At 41.2% G+C, this 14,538-nt stretch overlaps 2 protein-coding genes across 2 annotated transcripts in view; one reads left to right on the top strand and one right to left on the bottom strand.

The window, feature by feature from the left end:
* Positions 1 to 11,625, top strand: part of LOC131231172 (MDIS1-interacting receptor like kinase 2-like) — a 58,814-nt gene extending 47,189 nt beyond the window's left edge. Inside the window, exon 3 of the mRNA XM_058227279.1 lies at positions 11,581 to 11,625. The gene's annotated coding sequence lies outside the window, so the exon portion shown is untranslated. The remainder of the gene's footprint in view (positions 1 to 11,580) is intronic.
* Positions 11,626 to 11,959: 334 nt separating this feature from the next.
* LOC131231258 (protein SWEETIE-like) lies at positions 11,960 to 12,940 on the bottom strand. Its single transcript, XM_058227398.1, has 3 exons — positions 12,740 to 12,940; positions 12,167 to 12,313; positions 11,960 to 12,079 (listed from the first exon to the last, which is right to left on the bottom strand). The coding sequence occupies exons 1-3, from the start codon at positions 12,809 to 12,811 to the stop codon at positions 12,038 to 12,040; spliced, it is 261 nt and encodes an 86-aa protein (XP_058083381.1). The 5' UTR covers positions 12,812 to 12,940; the 3' UTR covers positions 11,960 to 12,037.
* Between the last annotated feature and the right edge of the window lie 1,598 nt (positions 12,941 to 14,538).

Below are 14,538 nucleotides of genomic sequence, written 5' to 3'. Positions count from 1 at the left end.
ATACCAAGCAAACAAAATCATTAAACTCCAACTATAATTGGTGCTAAGCCACCTAAGGATAATAGTCCGCACCTTGGAGTCGTTGGAGACTCGAAAATTGACCTAGGAATGAGGGCTTTGGGGTCTAACGGCCGGAATCCCTAAAGCAACCATTTGCATGTTAGAGTTTCAAGCAAATCCTTCCTCAACTCATGGTTTTTAAGAAAAAGGATAAGGGCTTTTACCTAGATGATCAACGGAGCGAATGCGTGGTTGTGGTGGAGGATTCTTCCTTGAAGAAGAGGTAGGTAGGTGCAAGATTGAACTCCCTTGGGTCCCACCTTGCCTACAGTCCACCTTCACTCTCACCTTCACTCTCTTCTTCCTCTCTTCCTTCTCCTTTTTCTCTCCTCTCTCCCTTTGTTCCCTAGGGCAAATTCGTATGGGGGAGGGGGTGCCCTAAATACGGCCTTTATATAGTGTCAGGTTTGGTGTAAATGACCCTAAGGGTGGGTTTTCACTATACTAGCCCTAGGGGAGTGTGTTTCTACCATTTAGGGGCCACTACGAGGCATAAGATTTGGCACCCACCGTTGGATAGTTGGCCCTAATGATGATCTACACATGAATATGATCGGCCCGCCATTTGGATGGGCTGATTGACAGATATGATTAGAAGTCTGTTCAATGGTCACCGATGGTCGATCGGGGTCGCGGTTATACGGATATGAGCAGGGAAATATCCTTACTCCACGTGCGAAGTTTGGTCGTAAACCGACGGTCCGAAACTCTCAACTTTGAATAAGAGTGGACGACCAAATTCACTTAAGTTTCAGCTTCTTCCTTTAGGGTATTTGCACTTCTCATGTACTCGTCCTTTGGCTTAAGTTAAGTGATTCTGGATAGTATCTAGCTCCGACTCCCACGATGGACGTCAAGCCCAGTAAGACGGACATTACTCTATAATTTTGTAACTGGTGGCCCACCAACGAGCGGTTTAGAGCTTGTTCGGAAAATCAAGGCATTTTTGGAATGAATTAGGTATTGAAATTTCTTGTGGGTGATGATTAGGGTATGGATTAACTATGTTCATAGTGTGGCCTATTTATAACTAGTGAAAGTGGAGATTTAGTCATGATTACTCTAAGCCGTCGGTTTCAAGCTAAAAGAGTAACGGGGTTGATTTAGTCTATTATTCAAGATCCGGGCCTTATCTGACTCTGCCCCAGTTAGATCTTTAATTTAGTCATGCTTGCCTTGATTAGTTAGCGAAGGGTTGGCTAAATTTGGGCCCTCTAGCCTTAAGTTTTAATGGATTCCCACAATGGCCCTTTAGGATTCCTCATTAGCTTTGGGGCGGACCCAACACCCCCTTTGGCCATCAAATTTGGTGTGTAGGTGCCTTATGGCCCAATGAGGGGCCATATAAAATTTGAGAACAAACGGATGCACAGATATGGGGTCTGAGTAAACAATTCTGACCTTTAAATGGACCCGTGGGGTCCATTCTGGTGATTGGAGCGGTTCTGGTGGCATTCTAACCATGAAACTTATAAGATAAATGCCCCATGGCTCGATGAAGGGCCATGCAAAATTTAGAGACGATCAGATATGGGGTTTGGTCGTACGGGTCTGATTTGCGATCAACGGTCACCGTGCCATGATCGGGTCCCAGATTTTGTGGACGGGCGTAGAAAAATATATTAGACCCTCATCATAAATTATGAAAAAATTTGACAGCTGAAATGTCTTACATTTCAGTTTTATTTATATGTGCCAGATTCCAATTCTAGCATTGGTGGGGCGCATCTGGCAAGTGCCAGATTCCACTTTTGAGTGTCTACTGGGTTCGTGGTCCGCGATGGTCCCTGAGCCCAGTGAGATCTATGCTCTCCTAAATTTTTATAATTTTCTGACCTTCCCGTGATGTGGTATAGCCCGCACGGGCTGTCGCTAGGTGGAAACTGCCATCTGCCTTGGAGGCCCGCATCAGGTTCTATCAGGACCCGTCTGGCCTAATCAATTGGGCTAATCTTGGTCTAATTTATTTGTGATACCTCACTATGAGTAGCTTAAATGAACGGTCTTGTGGCAAATCCTGCGTGGACGCCCCAAGACACTGTTCTGATTGGGCGGGACATTACACTACACCTGATGTTCAAGTAATCGGGAGGATTCATTGGCTTCCTACGGCTGATTAATCGGACTGGTGTGGTTCTTTATTGGTACCACCCCTGTATACACTAACATTGAGTGCTAATGGTTATTAAGTAATATTTATGTTAATTAAATTTTTTTAAAAAATTAATGGATTTTTGGAAATCCAAAACAGTGAAAATCCAGGATGTTATAATCTACCCCCTTTAAAAATAATTTCATCCCCGAAATTGCCTAAGGGTAGTGAGTAAAGGTTTCATTATTACATTTGCCTATGTTTGTTGATTTCAAGTTTATATGCATGGTAGGGTGTATACTATCTATGCTAGGCTGACTCATTTTAGTCTACCCCCCTTAAAACTTTTTCACCTTAATGGTTTACTAAAATTTATTTATAAAGATTTAGATTCATGGCGATGGTTTTCCTCTATCTAGAGTAAAAATATTTGTTTTCAATGGTAGACCAATACGGAGAGACAGTTGTAGTGAGCTTTAACCCGATATGTCGATCATCTACCTGACCAGGGTAGAAGACTCATTGTATCTCTTCTTCGTCCTGGTGGATCCTGGTCTTCTGCTCGGTCAAAGCAGTGAGTCCATTGGTAGTCACCCAGGATTGAGAATTGAGTCAAGCCACGAATGCTTCGTAGGTGTATACTTCCGTAATTCCGTAGGCTGATCAATATAAATGTTTAGGGAACGACCATTATTGGAAAGTTTAAATCTCCTATTTATAAGGTTGTCCTTTGGGTCTTGGTTTGAGAGGGTTCTCATTTTAATTCTTGCCTAACTTAGAGATTTAAATCTCCCATGGTTCTTATGGTCAAATGATTATCCTAAAAAGGTTTCTAATAGTATAAAATCTTATATGTATATCACCATTTCGATCTCATGTCTAGTGGGTTAGGAGCAGACTGCACTTCAGTTTCCTAAACTTCGAGAGGGAAGGAAGAATCGAAGGTTCTAAGGTATTTTAGAGGTTTGAAGTGCTAATAACGCTAAGAAGGATGCAGAAAAGGAAAGACGAAGAATGTCGTCTTCTCAATGTGGTACGAACCTTAATTCTTTAACAGAATAGGAAAAGTTGACATATTTTACCATAGCCCGCCTTTAATACGAACTTTCGGAGCCTTAAACTGTGAAACCCAATCCTACTCAAGGGTCCTAATTCAATTGCGTTGAAAACTACTTAAAATATAAAAAAAAAACATATATAAAAAATTAGTTTAATCATAGGATGATTCCTAGTATTATTAGAAATAAACATTCTTATCTTTCACTGCATATTTCGTTTCTACTGCAGACCTGTTTAAATTCAATCCATTTTAACTTATTTTGCATTTTGCAACAAAACCCATTAATAGATTCAGCTTGTTGTTTAGTTTCTGCTTCTAAAACTGTTTCCAACACCCATCGCCTGTCCTGGAACTTGCTTATCAGCTCCTATTTTAGTAGAGTCTTCACCAGTCAACCATCTGTCTTCATGACTAATCTGTTTCCTAGCCACTTCCACACCCAACATTGGTACCAAAATCTAGTATTGAATGTCTATGGCTACAAAGTATCTTTAATCGTGGACAACACAATATTCAGATGGGGATGTGTATATGGAATCACAATTTATTTATTTTCATTTAGAGCAATCTCACCTATCTGTGATGAAGCACATTAGATGAATGGATTGGGTGGCAGATAAAGATCATGATAGGCCCCGTATATAACTAACAATGGATGTTCCTTCTCAACTATTCCATGAGATGGCCCATTTGAGTTTCAGATGATCATATTTTAGTTCAATGGTTACCTTTGGAAGAAAGAAAAGAAGAGGAAAGGATTGAAGTAATGGGCTTTTGATGATGGGTTTCGAGAAGAAGAAAAAAAGAAGAAGAAGGAGGAGATGGGTTTGAGGTCGGTTTTCATGAATGAGTTTAGAAAAGAAAGTTGAGAATGGGATGAAAATAAATGTTGGGAGTGGGTTTTGGGAGAGGAAAGATGAAGAGAATGAAGGAGTGTTAAAGGTGAGGAGGTTTGGAGAGAGGGTGTAGAAAATGAGGGTGGTTTGGAGAGAGCTAATGGAGTCAATCAAGACTCAACTTCTGCTACAGCTCCAACAGGACAACAAAGGCAACTTATCGGATGGAATACTTAGCCCAAGCTGTTGAAGGGTCAGATCACACCATCCAGGTCGATGTGTTGGATCCTAGAGGCAACTTAAATCTCATTGATTAGGTGGACTACATAGCATCCTTAGCATTTTTCTTTATCTGGAAAGTTTTGGAGAATGTAAAGAAATTAAGGTCTGTGGCCACAAACCTCAAAGGGTGTGCTCGAGTTGTGGCAACAACACCAATTAGCCTATGAAAGGAAATTGAATGGAAAAGATTAATAATTGGGCTAAAATAAAGTTAAAAGTGGACAGTAAATTGTTGCCTCTTGATCATTACCACCTCATATAAAAAATTTCCAATTGCAATAATCTAATGATCAATCTATGCCAAAGTATATAAAATCAATTTTTACAAATCATTGGGTTTTATGAATGAGCTTATGGGAGTGAATGAGTGGATGGTTTTGAATAGGTTTTGTTGAAGGGGAATGTGATGAGAATGGGTTAAAAATAGGGGTGTTGAAGGGGATGTGTTGAGAATGGATTTGGTGAATGGGTTTGAGATGATGTTGAGAATGGATTCGGTGATGGGTTTGTGAAGGAGGAGAAGATAGGTTTAGAGATGTTGAGTGAGATGAATTTGGAGATGAGTTTAAGAAAATGGATTTGAGGGATGGAAGTTGAGAAGTGATTAGGAATGAGTTGAAGAAATGAGATTGAGATAAGTTTGGAAAGGGTTTGAGAGAATGAGGATTGAGATGGGTTAGAGTGAAGAAGAAGATGGTGGGCTTGGGGATTGGGTTTTGAGATTAGGAGAGAGAGAGTTTTCTCTAGGGTCTATGAGGGATGGTTGAGGGTAATGGAAGTAGTACAGATAGGTTTTTATGGACTTTAGATAGTCCTAAATAGCAAGGGAATGGGCCCCACTCGTGTGTACATTGAAAGGGAGGAAGGGACCCATCTTGTAACGTTTCTTGTACTTTTAGAAACTGTATTATTTTTTAAAAAAATTAATGATTTACCATCAAGTTCTAAGTCATCTCACAAAATTTCATATCATTTGGAGTTGTAGATAAATTATTAAAATTCTAGGAACAACAGCTATCCGAAATTAATAATTTTTTTTAGACAGTTGGTAAAACATCTTAATTTTACTTATATTATAATTTTTATTTTATTTTTTTATTATTTTTATATAAAACTAGACTCATAAATCTTAAATCTGGTTTCTGAATCACCTAAATCAGAGTTCTAACGAAGGAGATATGAATTTTTGAAGTGGACCCAAATTCGTAGGAAATTACGGCGGGGTGACAATGCGGCAGCGGCGGGGTGGCAACGCAGTCCTCTGGACCTTTGGCGGGGTGGCCACGCGGCAGTGGCTGGCCGAGCACACCTGTGGAGGGACGAGCATGCCGGTTCGGCGGCGTGACCCCGCGGTCCCCTGGCTCATCGGCGAGAGCACCTTGCGACGGTCATATCTCACAAACCGAAATGAGTTATTCGACGTACCGTATATGAATTTAGGGTAGGAGAAGACGATCTACGCAATGAGCCTACTGGTTTCATGAGATTCCTCCCATTTAGGGGCTAAAATTCTAATTTACTTATATTTTTACTATTTGTGTCAAATTTTCATTCATCCATGGATCTTTATCCCCGAACATATTGAAACTATCAAGTTTGGCCTGGTGTTTGCTCATTTGGTCTAGGACGATGGTTTCGACCATCTAATCACTCCATTCCCATCTCGTTCCTACCAATGTACTGGGAGAGTTCAAGAATAAGGTGATGTCAGGTTTATATTTAAGGAGATATGTTGGAAAGAGGGATTTCGACTTAGGCCAGTCTGGCTATGGGCATTTATTTGTACTAAACGGGGTTACAATGTTACTTCCAACTCAAGATTTGGGAATGGCCTGTCTAGAATGGGTGTGGGACAGGATTTTGAAACTTATTTCATAGGCTTTGTAGAATGAGCCTTATGTTGGAAGGTGTGATATGGGATTTTTAAGGCCCATAATAATAGATTACCAAGTGTAATTGAAGGGAAATCACGCGATTTACCTTTAATGGCATGCATCCCAAACCTAGTATTGGAAAACATGGAATATAAACAATCTAGGGACAATACCTTACACATGTATTTATTGCTACTCTTACCATTCTATTCACCTTAGTCCCACCTAACACAGTTGGCCAAACGGGCCCTTAGGGATTAGGTGGACTGGACCACCTAAATTTCCTAGTTAGTCGAATCGGGTCTTGCTGTTAAGTTCTCGAGTTCTTGCCCAGGAATGGGTTGAAACGTGTTGTAAGGCTCCTAAGTCGAATTCTAATATTGTTATGCTCTCTCTCCTCAGCCTAAGCCCTTCGTAAGGCTCTCGAACCTGTTTCGTAGCGTCACTACTTACTCTCGCTACCCAACCCTAACACTTTGTGAGTCTTACCTTCCGTCTAAGAGCGTCAGCTCAGGGGATGGGGTGGTTCCTAGCATTCTAAGTCCCTGTTGTGTTTCTAATACGTATCCTCTCAAGTCAGCAGACGCGTAAGTGAGTTCATGACCCATCGCCCAAGGGAGTCCAAACTATTGCTCTGATACCATCTTGTAACACCTTGAAAATCGGGGGTCGTGCATACACTCGACTCCCGAGTTCCCGAGTGTCACTTATCATAATTTTTATGGTTTTGCAGTTAATCAAATTTAATTGCACAACTTGGAATCACTTGGAGCATGTACACAACCGCAACTAGTCTACTGAAATAAAAGAGATATACATATGTACATGTCCAAAAGAATACAGATGGGTCGCTCAAGGCATTACACAAACACTGCAAGGACCTGCTATTGGACGCCCCATCAACGCCGCACCTTAGCTCCTCTCCCTTTTGGAAATAGATTCGCTGCTTCCTCCCTGTTTTGGTGGAGAATGCTCAATGGCATCTGGGCCGGGGAGACTTCAACTTATGGTCGATCAATTGGACGGACATGGGCCCACTCTAGCTCCTAGTAGACAGACCGATCCCAGAGGCCCTCAAAGATCTTCAGGTAAAAGATTTCCTGGGATGTGCAGGTCGCCCTCCTCCATCAGGGGTCTTTTCTTTCCTCCCTCAGGATATCATTGATGTGATTTTCCAAGAAGGATTTGCAACCCTGCTTGTTTCTAGCCCCTTGATTCGGTGGGTGTCTTCTCCATTAGATTAGCCTAGAATTTCTTCACAAGTTCTCCCCCGGCAGCGTCTTGGGCCAAGTGGTTATGGCATAAAAAACTTCCTCCTAAAATGTCACTTTTCTCTTGGAGACTACTTCTGGGAGCCTCCCCTGCTGATGGTAGAATTCAGTCCAAAGGCATGGCTTTGGCATCCAAATGCAAGTGCTATGAAGGTACAGACTCTCCAAGACCGGGCACTGAATCAATTAACCATCTCTTCCTAGATGGGCATCAGGTGGCCTCAATTTGAAAGTATTTCGGCAACCTTTGCGGCGTTCCCACGCGCCCAAATCCAACAATTGCCAATAGAATACTCCAGTGGAGAAGTGCCATGGCTCCGGGCAGTGCGTCGACCCACATCAAATACATCCTCCCCATTATTATCCTATGGGAGATATGGCATTCCAGAAATGATTCCACATTCGTGAATAGAAAGATGCACATCAACTCTTCTATCGCCCGCATCAAGTGGTGGGCCAACACGGTGATTGGAGACGACATGTTCAGCCACAACGACAATCCTCATCCCATTAGCCCCAGGCCCAGAGTCCTGATTCACTGTAACGGTAGTTCTTTGGTCATCAAATGGATGACGCCGCCCCCTGGTTGGATGAAGGTCAATGTGGATAGTTCGGCGAGAGGGAACCCCGGTCTCACTGGTGGCGGTGGCATATGCAGAATGGATAATGGGGATTTTTTGTTTTCCTTCTCCTCAGGATACGGAGTAGGATCCAATAATTTGGCTGAGCTGCGAGCAATCCATGATGGTATGTTAATATGTCTAAACAGAGGGCTATCTAAAGTTATTGTTTAGTCCGATTCTAAAGTGATGATTGATCTTCTTATCGGCAAATCTGTTGTCCCTTGGAGATGGAAGGCTTGGGTTAGCAGGATACACCATCTTTCACATTTGGCCTCCTTCTCCTTCAGTCACATCCCTCGAGAAGCCAATGGACCAGTTGACGGCATGGCCTGCGAAGGCAGCAGGTGTCAGCTCAATTCGCTCCACCTTCTCTCTGCTTCTGTTCATATGCAAGTGCGCGGCCTGATCTTCCTGGATAAAGTCAGGCTTGGGTCAATCAGATCTGTCCCACCTAGCTAGCGGGTTGGTTCATCATCAGTGGAGCCTTTGTTCAGCCCCGTTTCTTTGTTTCTTTATTTTTGTTTTGCTTTGCCCTGTTTTACAAGATAGGTGACGGCCGTATCCTTTTTTGTTCGGCCCCACCCGAATGGCTGTAATTTTTTGTGATTAATGCATGGAGTGGTATCAGTCCACTTTCCTTTAAAATTTTTTTTTAAAAAAAATAAAAATTGGAGGATTCCGGAGATCACTTCCATCACCTCGGCTTTGCATCATAGTCTGTCCACCCACTTGCAAATAATGGTTGGGATTCGATTCTTCAGCATCCTCAACCGATCGAGGATCAGAGAGCTCTTCGTCATTTCCATCACCGTCACTTCTGATCACTGGACCCGCATTGCCACGAAGAGGGTTGTTGCTGCTTCGCACTACGACATTTTTGGGAGGTTGTGGAGTAGAGAACTCTTGGAGATCATTTCCGTTGCCTTGTCTTGTTAATACATTCTCTCCACAACCCTCTGGATTGTGCATATCATTCACCTGTCTACTATCCTCATGAAGTTCAAAATTTGAACTCTCCTCAAAGTCAATTTTGCTTTGGTGGTTGCTTTCCAAGATGGGAGAATTGTCATTTAAAACAGGCACAGCTTCCACTCCTACCACTTCTGTTGGGCAGCTGTAGAAGCATTATCTGCAGAAAAAGACTGAAATGCATCCCAACCATCATCATAAGTGTTGAGATGTGCTGTTACGCTGAAACATTAGCTCGAGGCTCTTTGTCCATATGCAATGATATCTTGATGATTGGAGATGGTGATGAAGTGATGGATGTCACCTGAGCTACATTCTGGCCCTGAGTAACTGAAGCATGGATGATATCCTGAAAACTACCATCCAAGAATGTTAAAATATTGTCTCCCTAATCGGAATCAAATACAGTACATATATGAAAAAGGAGTTTCCTGATACGCTAGCAGATTATGAGAGCCATAGTGGCATACTGCATATTTGTACCTTAGTTCAAACCTCAAACAATCCAAATAGAGTTCCCCACTGTAAATTGGATTAATCAAATGATCCTGACCTCTGCTCATTGGACTTCAGTTTGTGTAATTCGGACAATTGAACATTTTCTATTCTGTCCACTAATCAGGCAGTTCGGATCATCCGGGTAAATTTTGTATTACAAAAATCTAATTGGGGTCCATGATTCGGACGGTTAATTTGAGGTACATGGGTGCCTATGCATGCAGCGGATTATCACATGCTCCCGGAGCACTGAAGCTTTTCTCATCCTGAAAATGAAAATGAATTGAGTAATTGGTCACATACGGGCAACGTAAGACAACTTGTGGAACCATACTATCTTTCCCATTAACATATCACTTGTGTAGGCATCAATACTGTGAAAACAATAGGACCCACCGTGAAGATCACTTGGAACAAAAATCAGGCCTTTTCGTGCATCAGGTGAGCTATTCCACTATAATAAATCGACAAACGACAATCTGATTTGACATTAAGGTGTGGCCAATCTAGTGAGCATATCAACCTGATTTTCTAGATGCGTAAACCTCATGGCGTGGCCTACCATTTTCATGTTCTGCACATCTGGCAACTTGGCGGAAAAGATAGCACAATACCACAAGTTGTGGTATCTTTGACTGCACGTGATCAGTTCTCAAACAAATTATGCAAGTGCATCATTCATGAGTTGGTCTACTCCAATCCGACATAAAAGTGTAACAAACATGACCACTGAATTTGACAAGCCATCAATGGAATATGGGCCACTGTCTCTAAATTATCATAATACACATAAACAAGCCAGTGGATGGAAACATTTATAAAATGGGTAATGCAAGAATAAAACTGTAGATAGGTGAATTCATAAGATACAAGATTTAGTATCAAATTTGCTTCAACAGCCAGGAATACAATATTTGCACAAACAACAATAGCCAAAAAGGTCTAATAAGCATCTGAAAATTCATTGCAAGTGACTGAATCAACCTGGATGATGAAAATTTTGAAGAGTAGTTTCCTTTAGAATGGTAACCTCAAAATCTCCCAAATTGGAAGATCCTGGCATTTCTTTTTAGTGGTCTTTCCTCCATTAAATGTGGTTTGAGAGTACAGCTTCGGTGGATCCCTAGATCCACCAAAGTGGGTGGAACCCCTGACTGTGGGGCTCACAGTGATGTATGTGCCTTAAATCCGCCAGACATTTTGACAGCTCATTTTAGGGCATGATCCGAAAAATGAAGCTGACCAAATCTTAGGTGGACCACACCACAGGAAACAGTCGTGATTGAATCCCCACAATTAAAAACTTCATGGATTCCACATGAATGTTTATTTGCCATCCAACCTATTGATAAGGTCACAAAGACCTAGATGAAGAGACCACACAAATATTATCTTGATCCAAAGCTTTTGTGGCCATTGTTTCCTGTACTATGGTCCATCTGAGATTTGGATCTGCTACAATTTTTGGATCATACCCTAAAATGGGCTTTCAATAGGGATGGATAGTGTGGATGTAGTCACATACATCACGGTGTGTCCCACAGTCAGGGGTCCCACCCACATCAGTGGATCCCGGGATCCACCGAAGTTGCGCCTGATCGGTACGTTCGAGATTGGAGCCCGTAAGACCAATAGCTTGGAAAGAGTACGGAACTCAACCTCTACATTTACAATTTCACCTCTACGTGGATTTAGCTTCGAGAAAAACTTGACACTGGCAGTGCGATGGATGAAACACAGACACTTAAAAATTGGTCAAAAATTGCATAGGTTGCATACAAGTAATTTAAATTAAGCTGCATAAATTATGGGTCCCTTTTTAGACGTACCATGAAGGTTTGGCAGCTTTGTCTGTTTAATTTGAGTAAAACGTACGCTGTGTAGGGATGCATGCATATCAAAAGTTCTTGCACTACCAAAGCATCAAATAACTCCCCTTTAGCTTTACAGGCAGGGGAATCAAGTGGATTATGCGGAACGGTTGTTATCTGACTTTGTAACAAGTGTATCTGAAGTTGCTGCTTGCGTGACACTGGCATTGCTAATAAAACTTCTCTGAATTGAACCGCAGAGGATGGAATTTGAGCAAGGTGAGAAACCAGCCTCAACAAGTTCCTGAAATTGAACAGTCAATGAGTTAAATATAATTTAATTAGTTCCTGGAATTAAACTGAGATTGGGAAATTTGCTAGAGAAAAAATTCTCTGTGACCATAGTTTTATTAAAGAAAACCACTTAAACTTGATTCTGATAGGAGCACCCAAACTGATAGACACATCAGGAGCTCAACCCAATAAATAATTTAAAGCCCATTAAATCAACATGAACGGTTGTAAGAACTTTCACTAGCTGTGAATGAACTTCAATTCACACCGACGCAACCATGATTATTGTTTCCAATAGTAAATTCATGACATCTTTCTGACATTCACTTGCTTGTGACAGTGTTTGCAGGAGAACCAGAAGTCTCAATCATTCACCAGCAATAACAAGTGATTCTCGGGTCGCAATTTTCTAGAATCAAGTGGATAAGACAGCTCTTTTAGAAGCACATGCTGAAAACCAACTAGCTTATATGCCATAAATTCAGATGGGAAGTACCTCCGAGATCTTGTGAATTAGAGAGAAAATATCTCCAAGGAGCTCTCCAGCAGAAAAGAGAATGAAAGAATTATTTTCCATGTTTGCGCTTTCACCAAGTTCCCTTTGGAAAATGCTTTTCAGCACATACAATCCAACAGTCTGAACCTGATCACGTAGAGAATTTTCAGATACTTTAGGATCCTATGTAACTTGGTCACGAATGCAGGGTGTCACAGAGGGGTCCCAAGAAATCAATCTGGCCACACATCCATGCAGAATCATATGATAAAGAAAAACATGGTATGATAGAATTTGTGCTTCATATATGCATAAGATATGGATATACTACGAACTATATTCTTGTAATTAGAATATAAATACGAAAAAATTATGAAAAGAGGATAATTAAATTATTTTTCCAAATAGAAAGTGTCAAAATGTGTCCAACATGTGTATCCTATGCAGGTGTCAGACAACAGTTATTTATTCATTTAAGAAATGTCGTATCCTTGTTACAAAGTTGGCATCCCTCCTACTTGACACTGTCTAGATGATGATGGTCACATATCAGAAGCATTGACATGCAATTACCTGTATATTGGAGTCCATAAGAGTGATAGGCATGCATTTGATGCATTGTCTGTATAGGGTAAAGAGAGACATGTTATTATCTTTGCTCTGTCCAAGCTGTTGAGTTTCATGAGCGAGTCTGGAGAGGGATATTGCTTCTTAAAGGCAGAAAGAAAGTTTTGTATGCAGTAATTTACATGAGCTCCTCCTCTTACTGTCCAGGATATGGATATTCTTGATGCAGTCTCGATCGAGACAAATGGAGAATCTCAGTTTGCCAAGCTCCCAAGATTGTTTCGTTGGTGGCAATAGCATCATCACAAATTTCAGCTTTATCTGCAAGACAGAGTTCACATCATTTTTTATGGGAGTTTTTTAACTGGAGTTTCTTAATCGAAACTATAGAAGAAAAGTTTGTTATATTTACCTATGCCCTAAAATGCAATTATCCTACTTTAAAGTTCAAAATGAAAGAAATAACAGGGCTATATCAATTACGAATAGTAAGGAAGGCAGTTACGTTTTGGTCATTTCTATGGGTGGCAATGGGCCAGATTTAGGCTCGGCCAGGCTAGGCCTGGGCCTGCCCAAGCCTGAGATGGACGAACTTGATCCAGCCCCGACCAAAAATTGGTAAAAATCCATACTTCCTACTTATTCAATCAAATCCTCTTTTTTGACTATTGAATCCACCTCTATGGTCCCATATTTAGCAATTCCTGAACTACTTCTATATCAGGGATCGTCGAAAATTGTTCCTAATATATCCATTGATCATGCGGGGCACAAATGCACAAAGAAAAATGCATTACAGAGGAATTAAACCAACGGTATACATTCGAGATGGATGGATTGCCTAACCTGGGATTGAATTGATATTTAGCCGAACAAGCCAGGCAAAAGTGATATGAGTCCATGCCTGACCTACAAATTAATCAGGCCATGCATGGGAGGCCCACCCAAACCCAACCTATGGGCCAGTTAGTAGGTCCAAGCTCAGTCCAAACCTAGGTCAGGCAGACTACCCAGCCTATTGCTACCCTTGCATTTCCTATCTATTGAACTTTTGCAACTATCACATTGCATTTAAACACAACCTTATTCCTTTGATCAACAGCATATATCGGAGAAATCGTCTTTACAATGAAACAAAATGTTTACTTCCCATTCAAAAGTATACAGATTGTGCATTCAACAAGCCTGATAGGTTCACTTGCTAGAGTATGAGATCCGTGCGCCTGCACTCAGTCAGTCCACATGTGACACACATACAACAAATCCAAACCGCATGATTAGTGGGGGACACACTAGAGATCTGTCAGATGATCTTAAACTCTGATTAGCATACGCTTGTTTGCTGAATTTAGACAGTAAAATAATAATAATAATAATAAATAAAAATCAAATTTAAGCTAGCCGGGCCTTGGATCACACACTTTTGGATAATGAATAACCAAAGGGTATGTTGGATTTAGCGTAATTACATAAATAGGTAATAATTGGTTACTTTAGTATTGGTGCGGTTTGGGTGGATCCCTCTAACTGTGGGGCCATTGTGGTGTATGTGCCTTACATCTACACCGTTCATCCATTTTAAAAGCTCATATTAGATCATGATTCAAAAAAATGAAGCAGATCCAAATCTTAGATGGACCATGCCACAGTGGGTCCCACGGTCAGGGATCCCACCCACCTTGGAATCCACCAAAGATGTGCTCCTTTAGTATTTGCCGTTGACAGGTATGGCATTTCAAAGGAGACTTGGTTTATGTGTAATCAGTACTTATCTACTTGGCAATGCCATGATGGTGTGTTTCATT

The sequence above is a fragment of the Magnolia sinica genome, chromosome 17 (genome assembly GCF_029962835.1).
Source record: "Magnolia sinica isolate HGM2019 chromosome 17, MsV1, whole genome shotgun sequence".
Classification (NCBI taxonomy): domain Eukaryota; kingdom Viridiplantae; phylum Streptophyta; class Magnoliopsida; order Magnoliales; family Magnoliaceae; genus Magnolia; species Magnolia sinica.
The sequence above is the reverse complement of the archived record's forward strand: the minus strand, read 5'-3'. Positions and strand labels throughout refer to the sequence as shown.

What these genes read in the sequence shown, in the direction of transcription:
- LOC131231258 (XM_058227398.1), bottom strand. Translation starts at nt 12,811, where the DNA reads ATGTCTCTCTTTACCCTATACAGACAATGCATCAAATGCATGCCTATC. An exon ending in TTATGGACTCCAATATACAG is followed by an intron (nt 12,314 to 12,739) that starts GTAATTGCATGT and finishes CTACGTGATCAG; the next exon opens with GTTCAGACTGTTGGATTGTA. An exon ending in TAATTCACAAGATCTCGGAG is followed by an intron (nt 12,080 to 12,166) that starts GTACTTCCCATC and finishes ACTTGATTCTAG; the next exon opens with AAAATTGCGACCCGAGAATC.